The following is a 13,210-nucleotide window of genomic DNA, read 5'->3' as shown; positions in this document are numbered from 1 at the left end:
CATGGGGGTGTGTAGTAACTACTTGTTAAGTGAACAGATTCCATGTGGGGATCACAAAGCCCAATACTCAGCCCTGAGCCTTCATGTCTCAGGAAAGATCATGGAAGGGCTGCTGACTTGAATAGACTGGGTCCACCTCTGAAGCCTGTCCTGTTGTGGTTTGTGTGATGACTGGCTCACACACACAGCTACAAGGGAGAATGCAGTACCTCCATGTGTCCTGTGTGACATCACAGGCAGCACAGCACCCGAGACAAATCAAACATTTTTGGCAATCTTGAAGATTTTGTTTCACACTGCATTAAAATAAGAGGGCTTTTTATTTTGAGTCCCGATTTTGGTCTTTTTAAGTCTTTATTTCATGGTTTAAAAAAAAAAAAAAAAGATTCTCACGAAGTTGCCTTCAATTATCCACCACATGATTCAGCATATTCTCAATTTCCTCCCTCAGGCCAGGGAACAAATATACCATATCTAATATTTGCATCACATCTGTAAGAACCCAAAATTATGCTTGGAACAGAGATGAAAGGATAAGAGGGAGCAGGCTTGTTTATGTAACTTTTCTGCCCTGGATTCACAGTAAAGCATGGCTTTTTCTTCTCTCTAGTTCAAAAAGAACACTAAATCTGATCTGCTGCTCAAGGAACTCTATGTGGAAAATGCTCACCTCATGAAGGCTCTTCAGGTCACAGAAGAGAAGCAACGAGGTGCTGAGAGCAAAAACCGGATTTTGGAAGAAAAAGTCCATGCTCTCAACAAACTTATCAATAAGATTACCCTAGCATCCCTCTCTGTGTAAATACTGATGGTTTCCTAGAATTCATTCTAAGGAATGTTTTCTGTTTTTGCAGTACTGGGGATTGAACCAAGGGGTGCGCTATCACTGAAATACATCTCCAGCCCTTTTAAAGAATTTTTAAAATTTTTTTTTGATATAGGGTTTAAATTGCCTAGGCTGGCCTGGAACTTGGGATCTCCTATCTCACCACCCAAGTACGATAACAGGGATTATAGGCCTGGGCCATTATACCCAGCTTGAAGAACATCTTTTAAAATTAAGCCACTCTGATTCCATAATTTGCTATGGTTCATCATCTGTGCACCCTCAGAAACTAAGGATTGTAATTCTTCACCCCCAAATTAACAAATGTCCACTATGTGCCAGATGCTGGAAAAATATGCTGGTGCAATAGAGAATGTTTTGTATTAGCTATCAGGGATAATTTCCAGTCTTGTTACATACTAATGAAACAGATTTTGGGGGTTCTCAGCAAAGAACAGCTAAGAGAGTTGTTAAATCTTCAGTGTTGTATCTTTGGCTGCAAAGGTTATTTCTGGGGGCTTAGATCATGAAAGCGCTTGATGGTTGGCCTGTACACACATTCCAGAAAGGCTTCGGTTGCTGAGAACAGTCAACCAGCAATACAGGAGGGGACAGAAACCCTGCAGGTACTGCTCCCTTTGAGGGTAAGTCTGGGAAGAGCCTAAGTTCTGTGGACTCAGGGATGATCATGTTTATTGCAAATGCAATCTTTTCTTCCTTGAAATGTCATCACACTGGAAATTGTACCTATGTAAAAAAAGTATAGTTTTCTATCTGAAATATACATAAATTATGGCCATTTGGTTTATCAGAATGTACTACTGTAATATGAAGTCACTGTATTTACAATAAATTCTTTTCTATTAAAATTTTTTTTTTAAATTTTCAAACATAGAAAATCATTTCATAAGAAGCACCCATGTGCACATCAACTAGATGTGTTTGAGGTAACTTTCTGCTACAACCTTTTAGAATAGAGGTGGAAAGCTAGGTCTTTCTTTTTTTTTGAGAGAGAGAACTTTTTAATATTTATTTTCTAGTTCTCGGTGGACACAACATCTTTGTTTGTATGTGGTGCTGAGAATTGAGCCCGGGCTGCACGCATGCCAGGCGAGCGCGCTACGCTTGAGCCACATCCCCAGCCCCGAAAGCTAGGTCTTTCATTCTTGATCTTCTTCCCTCGGGGCAGCCACCATCCTGATGCTGGCATGCCACCTCTTCTTTTGGCACTTACTATAAATGTTACAGGATAAAAATTTGATAGCATTATGGAAGGACTCAAAAGATTTTGAGAATTGTTTTAAAACTGTAAACTGGTGATAGAACGCAACTTCTCGTTTTGTTTTGTTTTAATAATGGGTATTTAGGCTGGCCTCAAACTTGTAGTTCTCCTGCCTTAGCCTCCTGAGTCGTTAGGATTCCAGATGTGTGCCACCACACCTGGTAGTTAGAGTGGAACTTCTTCCATACTGATGAAAGGCATCTACAAAAACTTTAAAAGCTTACATTATACTTAATGATAAAAGACTGAATGCCTTCCACTTGGTGATCAGGATTAAGATGTGTGTTCTCTACTTTTATCCAACACTCTACTGGTGGCTCAAATTAGTACAATCAGGCAAGAAGAAGAAATAAATGTATTTTGATTACAAAGGAAGGAGTAAAAACTTTCATAAGAAAACATGACTATGGATGTTGAAAATGATCTACAAAAAAGCTATGAAAGTAAATAAATTTAGCAAGACAGCAGGATACAAACCCAACAATCAATTTTCTTTCTGTTTACTAACAATTAGAATCTGAAATTTAAAATACTATTCCAAAACTAAGTAATACTAAACCTGTAAACTGAAAACTACAAATTATTGAGAGAAATGGAAGACAGAAATGATTGGAAAGAAATCTTTATTTCTGGATCAAAAGAGTTAAGATATCAGCTCACATATCAGAACAGATCTGAGGGTCCAGAAATAAACCTGTACATACACAATTTTTTAAAAAGATGCAAAGGTAATAGAGCAGAGAAAGAATAGCCTTTTCAACAAATGGCACTGTTAAAGTTGGATCCATAGGACCTGGAAAGGAAAACAAAAGTGAACTTGGAAGCATACCTTGTAGCATAAACAAAAAGTAACTCAAAATGGATCATAGACCTAAGTGTAAAACTTAAAAAACTATAACTCCTGGGCATTCTTATATAGATGAAAAAAGGAAATAAATTGTGACCTTAGTGGGAAGAGTTCAACAGATGCAACACTAAATAATAAACAGATGGGATTTAACCAAAATTTTAAAAAGTCTACTCTTGCCAGGTACAGTGGTACACATCTGTAATCCCAATCACTCAGGAAGCTGAGGCAAGAGGATCACAAATTCCAGGCCAGCCTTATCAACTCAGTGAGACTCTGTCTCAAAAAGATAATGAGGATGTGGTTCAGTGGTTTAGGTGCCCGAGTAGAATACACAAGACCTTAGATTCAATCCTCAGCACCTGGGGGTCCGGGAGAACAGAATGTGCACCCACTCATTTCACATGATAAGAATACTGTCACCAAACCTGGGTCTGGTGACCACTGTGTTCCAGCTTCATGTGGTTTGCATGGTCCTTTAATTGAACCTGAGTAGTCTATGACTGTGCTAATGGAATGTAGCACCACACCCAGCCTTCCATAAAACAGCTCCCACTTCCACTGTCTATATTGTGAGGACCTTGAGCTGCCAGGTGAAACTTGCCACTTTTGAGAACAATATGAGACCACACAGATAAAGTGAGCCATCCCAGCCAGGCCACCATCAGAAGGCAATCTTGCAAGCAAGATCTGCAGAACTGCCAAGCTGAGCCCACTCAAGTCACAGAAATGTGAGAAAATAAAATAATGTGGTTTAAAGCCACCACATTTCAGGTAGTTTGTTTCAAAGGAAGAGATAACTCAAAACACTGACAAGGGCCAGGCGCAGTGGTACACACTGGTAATCCAATTGCTTGGGAGGCTAAAGCAGGAGGATCACGATTTCAAAGCCAGCCTCAGCAACTTAGCAAGGCCCTAAGTAACTCAGTGAGACACTATCTCTACATAAAATATTTTAAAAAGGCTGGGGATGAGGCTCAGTACCTCTGGGTTCAATCCTCAGTACCTAAAAAAAAAAAGAAAAAACAAAAAAAAAAAACACAAGGCATAGACACACACACCCACGAATATAGTTCCATTCACTTTACTTGAAAACAAATGACAAGACAAATAGGATTGTACTCCACCTACGGTACAGCTAATAATGGCCACACAAGATGGTAATATTTAGTAAAGAAAGGGAACTTAACCTACTATTTTTTTTTCTTTCTTGTTTTTTGTGGTGCTGAGATTTGAACCACTGAGCTATATCCTCAGCCCTTCTATTTTCTACATTGTACTGTTTTTACTTTTTTTAACCTGTATACATATTACCTTTAGAAGAAAAAAATGATTTATGTTTAAAATTCCAGTCACAATTACAGAGAGTCTGTCAATATAAATTGACACAAATACCACAATTTTGAATTTTCAACTGATATTCATTAATTTCGCATAAGGACTCAGGCTGGGTGACTAACCCCCTATTTTGAGATGGTAAGTGAGCATCAAGTCTTACAAACATGTATTCCAGAAATTTGGGACCCTGGCATACAAAATTCACATTACCAGAAAACACTCAAGATTCATAAGGATCTGCCTTCTTTCTGTACAGCCATGAAACTCCCTTTATTTCAAAGAGATTCAAACTTATGAATATTTATTTTCATTTATAAAAACATACTGTAACAACAATGAGAATGTTTTGATTATAGATAGAACTTAAAATTTTTTTTTTTTTGGGGGGGGGGGGTTTACCAGGGATTCAACCCATAGGCACTTTATCACTGAACCAAACTATATCCACAGTCTCACTAAATTGCTTAGGGCTTGCTGAGGCTAGCCTTGAGCTTGTAATCCTCCTGCCTCAGCCTCCTGAGTAGCTGGGATTACAGGCGTGTGCCACCACATGTGGCCAGATACAGCTTTTTTCCAGAAAGGAGCAGAAGGAATGGTATATACACAGAAACAAAGGTCCTTAATACACCTTGGCCAACTATTTCTTTTTTTTCTTTCTTTTTTTTAAAATACATTTTAGGTATTGGGAATGGAACCCAGGACCTCCCATGTATGGGACAAGCACTCTACCATTAAACAAACCCCAGTTCTTTTTGGTTATCTTACAGTCATCTGTAAATTTTAAATCCAAGAGGGAGGTGCGGGGAGGAGAGTTAAAGTATAGACATTTTTGTGGAATGTGTTCAGCCTCATCCTTGGCAAAGCCTCCCCATGTGGTCACCATGAAACGCAGTCATGACAAGATACAATTACGACAAGACATGCTCCAGAACTCCTTGTCTGATCAACTGCTCACACTTCCATCGAGGCAAAAAGTGCTACAGAGGAAAAGGAATAAAAGGAAGAAGAGTAAGAAAAGTGACTTGAGAAAAAATTTTAAATTACATTTTTTAAGCAGTACTCTTTATATTTATTGTCATAAATGCTTTTCCAATTACATTTTGCATTATTAAAATACAGCAGTTGACTATGTTTTGAAAGCTAAGTAATGAAAAGCTAAACTTTATTTGTTGTTATAATCAACTAAAATTGATGCCATTTGTAGCTATAGTGAATCAAAACTACTCAAGAAGCAAAATGTAATTTCAGTGACACTGCACTGGATATCCTATCTCACAAACCCAAAGGCCCTATGAAAGACCTCTGAACCAAATTCTTCCAAACCAGTCATGGGGACACAAAGACCAACAACTATTATCTAAACAATGCCTTCCACATTGTCAAGTATTAAAGAACTTATGGTAAGAAAATGTTTTCCTATTAATGTTTACATTATATAGATGACGTACACCACAGATTCTATAGACAATCAATTTTAGATATGGTCTGAATTATTGATTGTTTGGAACTTGCAATAATCTTGCGTCAGTCTCCCAAGTCACCAGGAATACAGGCATGTGCTATCATGCCCACCAAAACAGTCAAGATGATAAATGTTATGTTTTATATATTTTACTATAATTTCTTGTTCAGTGATGAGGACTGAACCAGAGACATGGTAGGCAAGACCTCTATCACTGAGCCACATCCTTATCCTGGTATGACATTTTAGAAACCCCTTGCATCAAATAATTGATAATAAGTTTCAAATACAGTTATGTTTTATGTTAATGTCTCTATTTCTACAATTGAGGGAAAGATGATAGCTGGTAGACAAAACATTAAAAGTATCAAAAGAGGAAAGCTTTGTTTATATGTCCACAAGGAGCAGATGAGTGTTCCAAGGAATCATTGCCTGAGCACACAGCAGACAATCAGAAATAAAGCCTAAGAAACAGATTCAACCACAGGACAGTTTGGGAATGAAGTGGTATCTTTACATTTACATATCTTGCTTTCTGAGGACACCTTTGCTCTTACTACAACTTCCTGCTGAATCCTCTAGAAATACAGTCTTTATTATGACAGCATGAATTTATCACTTGCTTTTGATTCACTGGTACATACCTCTAAGAGTTATGAGAATGAAATTGCTTTAACAACCAAAGATTTTATGGTACCCTTAAAATCTATTTTTAAAATATTCAATCTTTGTTTTAGGAGGCAATTGCTATAAAGTAACAGTAAAGTAGACCAACTCACCTTGTTAGGGAAATAAGCCTAAGTACTATGTGACCTGAAGCATTTTTTTGCTCCTGGGCTTAGTCAGCACCAGTGACTTTTGGTATCCTTAGACTTTCAACTGGTCAGTACCAAGATGACAGGCAAACAAAGAAAAAGCGGCTCTTATAAAAGCCACAAAAATCACTCATATACTGTGATTTCACAAAATAGGAATAGTATAAAAATAAATTTAGCTAATGTGAACCCATCAAATATGAAGACTGTTAAGGAAACATGCTTTATGAAGAAAAATTTAGCTGCAGTTATAATTTTACAACTTCCATCTTTCCCTATTAAATTGTTATATTAGCCAGGTACAGCCCACACCTATAATCCCAATGACTCAGGACACTGAGGCAGGAGGATCACAAGTTTGAAGCCAGCCTTAGAAACTTAGCAAGACCATGTCTCAAAATAAAAATAAAAGGGGCTGGGATATAGCTGAATGATAAAATACTCCCAGGCTCAAACAGAAAGTTATATATAAATTACTAAGAAATTCTTTGCCAAATAATTAGGAAAATGATTGCATGGGAACTTTTTTTTACTACTTATAATTTGAAGACAGAAACTAAATCCAACATTTTAATAGCCCCAGATCATGATCTACTGTATACCTAGCATAAGGCCCATAAAAATAATTTCCCTGGAAAATGCTTAATATTAAATATGTTTAGAAAAAATAAACATAATGCCTAAAGTATAGGTGATCACAAGATGATATTTATTTTGCTGCTGACTCTACATTTCCACACTCATTACTCTTAACAAGATTCAAGGTAAAATATCTAATGACAAGAAATACCTGGCTGTTTTTTTTAAGTAGGACTGAAGTGCCATCATCATCAACTTCAAATTCCCCATAGTCTTTTAGACACCGCACCTAAAAGGAAAAAAAAAAAAAAAACTAATACTTTATCTAAATTTTTTGGTTTTTTCATTCTTTCTTTAAGATGTTCAGGATGATTCTGAACTCCTGGACTCAAGCGATCCTCCTGCCTCAGCCTCCCAAATGGCTGACACTACAGATTCATGCCACTGTACCCAACTTAAAATATTTTTAATAGGTAGTAAACAAGAAGAAATCAGGTAACACCTGAATACCTACAGAGTAAAATATTAGGCTTTCCATCTGTTTCCTTTCTGTATACTTAGGTCTAGTGCTACTACTGTGATATTCTCATGGTTCTAATTGTCCTGCTTTGATAGGGAAAAAGAAAAATGGCAAAATGTCTGTATGTGTATGTGTATTAATGTTGAAAGCAAGAACATCCAGGGAGCTGAATAAAGAAGATATCATTGGATCCTTTCCCCTCTGAAAATCCTGAAAAAGTAAGCTTTTGAAATGTCTACCTACAAAAAGTTTAGATCTCCTCCAGAATGATTCTTATAGATCTCACCCATAAAATTTTTTTCCATACGATTTATTTTTACTTTTAGTCATACACGACAGCAGAATGTATTTTGACATATAATACATACATGGAATATACATACATCAATCATATTGTCTATTCTATTCTGCTGCCCTTCCTATCCTCCCTACTCCTCCCCTCCTCTCCCATCCTTTCTCTCTATCCAATTTAATGTGACACACTTTTTTTTTTCTCATCACATCATATATGTATTCTGTATAACAATGAGGTTCTCCTTCCATCTTCCGTGCAACTCCCCTTCTCCCTCTTTTTTCCCTCCCACCTCTCTTCCCAATTTAGTGGTAGTCTTCTTCTCATGCTCTTCCTCCCTATCCCATTTTGAGTCACCCCCCTTATATCAGAGAAAACATTCGGCATTTGTTTTTTAGGGATTGGCTAACTTCACTTAGCATAATCTGCTCTAATGCCATCCATTTGCCTGCAAATGCCATGATCTTACTTTTTAGTGCTGAGTAATATTCCATTGTGTATAAATGCCACATTTTTTAATCCATTCATCTATTGAAGGGCATCTAGGTTGGTTCCACATTCTAGCTATTGTGAATTGTGCTGCTATAAATATTTATGTGGCTGTGTCCCTGTAGTATGCTCTTTTTAGGTCTTTTGAGTATAGTCCGAGAAGGGGAATAGCTGGATCAAATGGTAGTTCCATTCCCAGCTTTCCAAGGAATCTCCATACTGCTTTCCAAATTGGCTGCACCAATTTGCAGTCCCACTAGCAATGTAAGAGTGTACATTTTTCCCCGCATCCTCGCCAGCACTTGTTGTTTGACTTCATAATGGCTGCCATTCTTATTGGAGTGAGATGGTATCTTAGAGTAGTTTTAATTTGCATTTCTCTGATTGCTAGAGATGGTGAGCATTTTTTCATGTATTTGTTGATTGATTGTATATCCTCTTCTGAGAATTTTCTGTTAAAGTCCTTGGCCCACACACCCATAAAATTTTTATCAATACCTGAGAATAGGACAGAGTTTGCCAAATGTCTACTTTTAGAACAGATTATTCCAATCTCCTTTGGTCATCAGACTTCCCTAGAAATTCTTAGTGTACACCATGAAGGAACAGATGCAGCCTCACATGACCAGAATTGGGAAAAGTTGTTGTTTGGAAAAATGAGGTAGACTTTTGATAATCAATCACCTTTAAAACTGTAAAGAGACACTGAAAATAAGCAGGACAGTTTTCCTCCTCTCTAAGAACCCAGACTAGTATTCATTCTTAAGTACTAGGACTGGCTTCAAAACACTGCTACTGCTGGGCACAGTAGCACACACCTATAATCCCAGTGACTCAGGAGGCTGAAGCGGATCCCAAGTTTGAAGCCAGCTCAACAACTTAGCAAAGCTTTAAGCAACTTACTGAGACGCTGTTTCAAAATTTAAAAAAAGGGCTGAGCACTTAGCTCAGTGGTAAAGTACCCCTGGGTTCAATCAATTTCCAGTACCAAAAAACAAACAAGAAAGAAAAGAAAAAATGCTGTTTCCTTCCAGTAAAGCCAACTTAAGTGTCTCATACTTTTCCAGATAATTTCACCATGTCCTATGATTACTCCAGAATCTTACCAAAGTATTTTAACCTTGAAATACTATTCTAAAAAATCTCCACCACCTCCTATTTATTTCTTTAAGCAGAAATTTATTTATTTGCCTCTCTGGATGGAGAGAAGATTGCTGGGGATTGAGTCGAGGGCCTTATGTGTGTTAAGCATAAGCTCTACCACTGTACTACATCTCCAGCCCTAGACTGGACAAAAAAAATCCACAGCCAACATATCAATTGTGAAGGACTGAAATCTTTTCTGCCAAGTTCAGAAACAGTGTGAAAATGCTCACTTTTGTCACTTATGGAAAACCCTGAACACATTCAAAAGTAAAAAAGACTAATGATACTCCATATTCACTTCAACTAGCTTAAACAATTATTAACATGTGGCCAAACAGGTTTCCCTCCTTCACTTTTGAATTATTTTCATATCTATTACTAGAAAATAAAATTCTTTTTAAAAAGATAATCACATTACTATCTCAACACTTTTTTAATATCTTGAAATAGTCATTAAATATCCAAATGTCCCCAATTGTCTCATGATTTTTTCTTAAGTTTCTAGATTGAAATCAGAATTCACTTAGAGTTACAAAATACATGTTTTTTTTTGTTGTTGTTGTTGTTGTTGTTGTTGTTTTGGTCTTAATGTATAGGTTTCCCTCCCTCTTTTATTAACTTTTTTTTTCTTCCTCCTGGCAATTTATCTGTTGAAGAAACTGAGTGGGTAGTTTGGTACATCTTGCAACAATCAAGATTTTGTTGTGGATTTTGGTGGGTCATTTACCATGATCCTCTTCCTGAATTTCCTATAAACTGGAAGACAGGTCTAGAGGTTTTTTTTCAGACAAGGTTTTGTATTTTGGCATTTCCTGTACTTCCTCTTATAAGTGGTCCTTTCTGGATTTTAAAAATGATCAGTGGGTCTAAGTGTTATCTATAACTATCCATCATAAAAGTCCAACTATTCACATAAAGATTAAGTAACTATTTTCTTCTAGCATTAGGGTTATAAAATGGCATTAGGTCTATCTTTTATTCCTACTGCTTTTGTTAACTGGAATTATATAACAAGTTTCCCTCATAAACTCTGGTGCTTCCCTGAGATAGTCTGTACTACTAATTTATGACCTTTCAAAATGACTTTGATCCTTCATTCTCCAACAGGACTACATAATCACTTCCATATGTACGAGAAAAAGCACTTGGCAAAATTCAACACCTTTTCGCGACAAAAACACTTAACAAACTAGGAACAGAAGGAAACTATGTCAACATAATAAAAGCCATACACAAAAAAATCCACTGCAGTAGCCAGGTGCAATAGTACACACCTGTGATCACAGCAACTCTGGGGCTGAGGTAGGAGGATTGCCAATTTGAGGCCAGCCTCAGGACCTTGTGCCCTATCTCAAAATAAAATTTTTAAAAACGGGTTAGGGATGTGGCTCAATAGTAGAATGCTTGCCTAGAATTCATGAGGCCCTGGGATCAATTCCCAGCACCACAAAATCAGTAAATCAGTTAATTAATTTTAAGAGCACTTGCCTTAGCATGTTCGAGGCCCTGGGTTTGATCCTCAGCATCACACAAAAATAAATAAAGATATAAATAAATAAATAAGGGCTGGGGTATAAATCAGTGGCACAGCACCCCTGGATCTGATCCCCAGTAATGCAAAGGAAAAACAAAATCCACAGCAAACATATCAATTGTGAAGGACTGAAATCTTTTCTGCCAAGTTCAGAAACAGTGTAAGAATGCTCACTTTTGTCACTTCTGTTTAATATGTAATTGGAAGGTATAAATGAGTAATTGGGCAAGAAAAAAATAAAAGCATCTAAATTAGAAAGAAGTTCAGCATGGTAGTGTTCTTCTGTAATCCCAGCTGCTAAGGCAGAAGGACCACAAATTCCAGATCAGCCTCAGCAATTTGGCAAGATCCTGTCTCAAAAAACAAACACCAACAGAAAGAATTAATTATTTCTGTCCATAGCTGATATGACTGATATGACTGTACATGTAGAAAACCTTAAAGATCACTTCAACACACACAAAAAAGCTGTAACTAGTGAATGAATTTAGCAAAGTATCAGGATACACAGACAACACACAAACCTCAGTTCCATTTCTATACACCAACAATGAAAATATGAAAAAGGAAATTACAAAAATAATCCCATTTATATAACATGAAAAAGAATACAATACTTAGGAATTAACTTAGCCAGGGAAATGAAAGGCTTGTCAATGAAAACTATTAATCACTGCTGAAAGAATTTAAAGAAGATAATAGTAAGTGAATATACCACCCATGTTCATGAATTAGAAGATACAATATTAAGAGGTAAACAGTACTCAAACCAATCTACAGAGTCAATACAACCCCTATTAAAATCTCAATATAACTTTTATAAAAATTTCAAAGATATATTTTGGACAAATAAAAATCAATCCATAAAATCTCTAGAGACCTCAAACAGCCAAAGCAATCTTGAAAAATAACAAATTTTAGGGACTCATTTCCTGATTTCAAAACCTACTACAAGGCTTCAATAATTAAAATAGTCATAGTTCTGGCATAAAAACACACACATAGCAATGGAACAGAATACAAAATAAACTCTTTTTTTAATATATACTTTTTAGTTGTATGTGGACATAATATCTTTATTTTATTTTTTTATGTGGGGCTGAGGATAAAACCTAGTACCTTACATGTGCTAGGCTGAGCCACAACTCCAGTCCCCAAAATAAACTCTTGAATGGTCTTATGAAAAGGGTACCGAGACCATTCAATGCAGAAAGAAAAATCTTTTCAAGAAAGACGTACAAAAGAAGAAATGTTGGAGTATTACATTACACCATATACAAAAACTGACCTAAAGCACAACTCTTAGAAAACTTAGGGCAGAAGCTGTACAACTTTGGATTTGGCAACGATTTCTTGGATATAGCACCAAAAGAACAAGCAGCAACAACAACCACAGACAAACTGGATGGCATGAAGCTCCAATCTTTTGTGCATGTGAAGAAAGTACTAATAACTTAAAAAGGTAATCCACAGAATAAGAGAAAATATTTGCAAATCATATATGTGAAAAAGGATTACTATCCAGACTATAGAGAACCTAAAACTCAACAAAAATGTAAACCCAATTCAAAATGGGCAAAGAAACCTGAAAAGATATTTTTCCAGACATATAAATAGCCAAGAAACGTGAAAAGATGCTCAACATCACTAATTATTAAAGAAATTCATCTCAAACCTAAAATGAGATAACATTTCTGACAAAAAATTATGGATGGCCATAATTTTTTAAAAAGGGAAAAATATGATATAAATTTTGGTGAGGATGACGAGAAACTGAAACCTTACATGCATTATTAGGAGAATGTAAAATGGTATAGCACTTGTAAAACAGTACGTCAGTTCCTCAAAGTTTAAACACCATGTGACACAGCAATTCTATTTGGGGTATACACCAAAAAGAAATGAAAGCAGGGTCTCAAATTGTATGTGTGTGTGTGTGTATGTTTACTGAAGATGAAAGCCAGGGAATTGCCACTACTAAGAGTGCACTGAGATACATCTCCAACCCTTATTTTTAAACAGGGTTTCACTGGCCCAGGCTGGCCTCAAACTTACAAACCTCCTCCCCAATCTCCCTGGA

At 36.5% G+C, this 13,210-nt stretch overlaps 2 protein-coding genes across 14 annotated transcripts in view; one reads left to right on the top strand and one right to left on the bottom strand.

Annotated features, from left to right (window-relative positions):
* Positions 1–1,708, top strand: part of Ninl (ninein like) — a 155,822-nt gene extending 154,114 nt beyond the window's left edge. For all 6 annotated transcript variants that reach the window (XM_046435486.2, XM_046435496.2, XM_058576594.1 and 3 more), the window contains one exon: positions 611–1,708. In XM_046435486.2, coding sequence (XP_046291442.1) covers positions 611–802 — 192 coding nt within the window. In that variant the 3' untranslated portion in view covers positions 803–1,708. The remainder of the gene's footprint in view (positions 1–610) is intronic.
* A 1,006-nt stretch (positions 1,709–2,714) lies between these two features.
* Gins1 (GINS complex subunit 1) overlaps positions 2,715–13,210 on the bottom strand; it is a 31,357-nt gene continuing 20,861 nt past the window's right edge. For all 8 annotated transcript variants that reach the window (XM_046435463.2, XM_046435436.2, XM_046435430.2 and 5 more), the window contains 2 exons: positions 7,361–7,438; positions 2,715–5,270 (listed from right to left, as the gene is read on the bottom strand). In XM_046435463.2, coding sequence (XP_046291419.1) covers positions 5,202–5,270; positions 7,361–7,438 — 147 coding nt within the window. In that variant the 3' untranslated portion in view covers positions 2,715–5,201. The remainder of the gene's footprint in view (positions 5,271–7,360; positions 7,439–13,210) is intronic.

The sequence above is a fragment of the Marmota monax genome, unplaced genomic scaffold (assembly GCF_021218885.2).
Source record: "Marmota monax isolate L192 unplaced genomic scaffold, Marmota_monax_Labrador192_F-V1.1 WCK01_AAM20220418_F8-fsc00005, whole genome shotgun sequence".
In the NCBI taxonomy this organism is placed as follows: domain Eukaryota; kingdom Metazoa; phylum Chordata; class Mammalia; order Rodentia; family Sciuridae; genus Marmota; species Marmota monax.
Note: the sequence above shows the minus strand (reverse complement) of the source record. Positions and strands in the feature narration are given on the sequence as shown.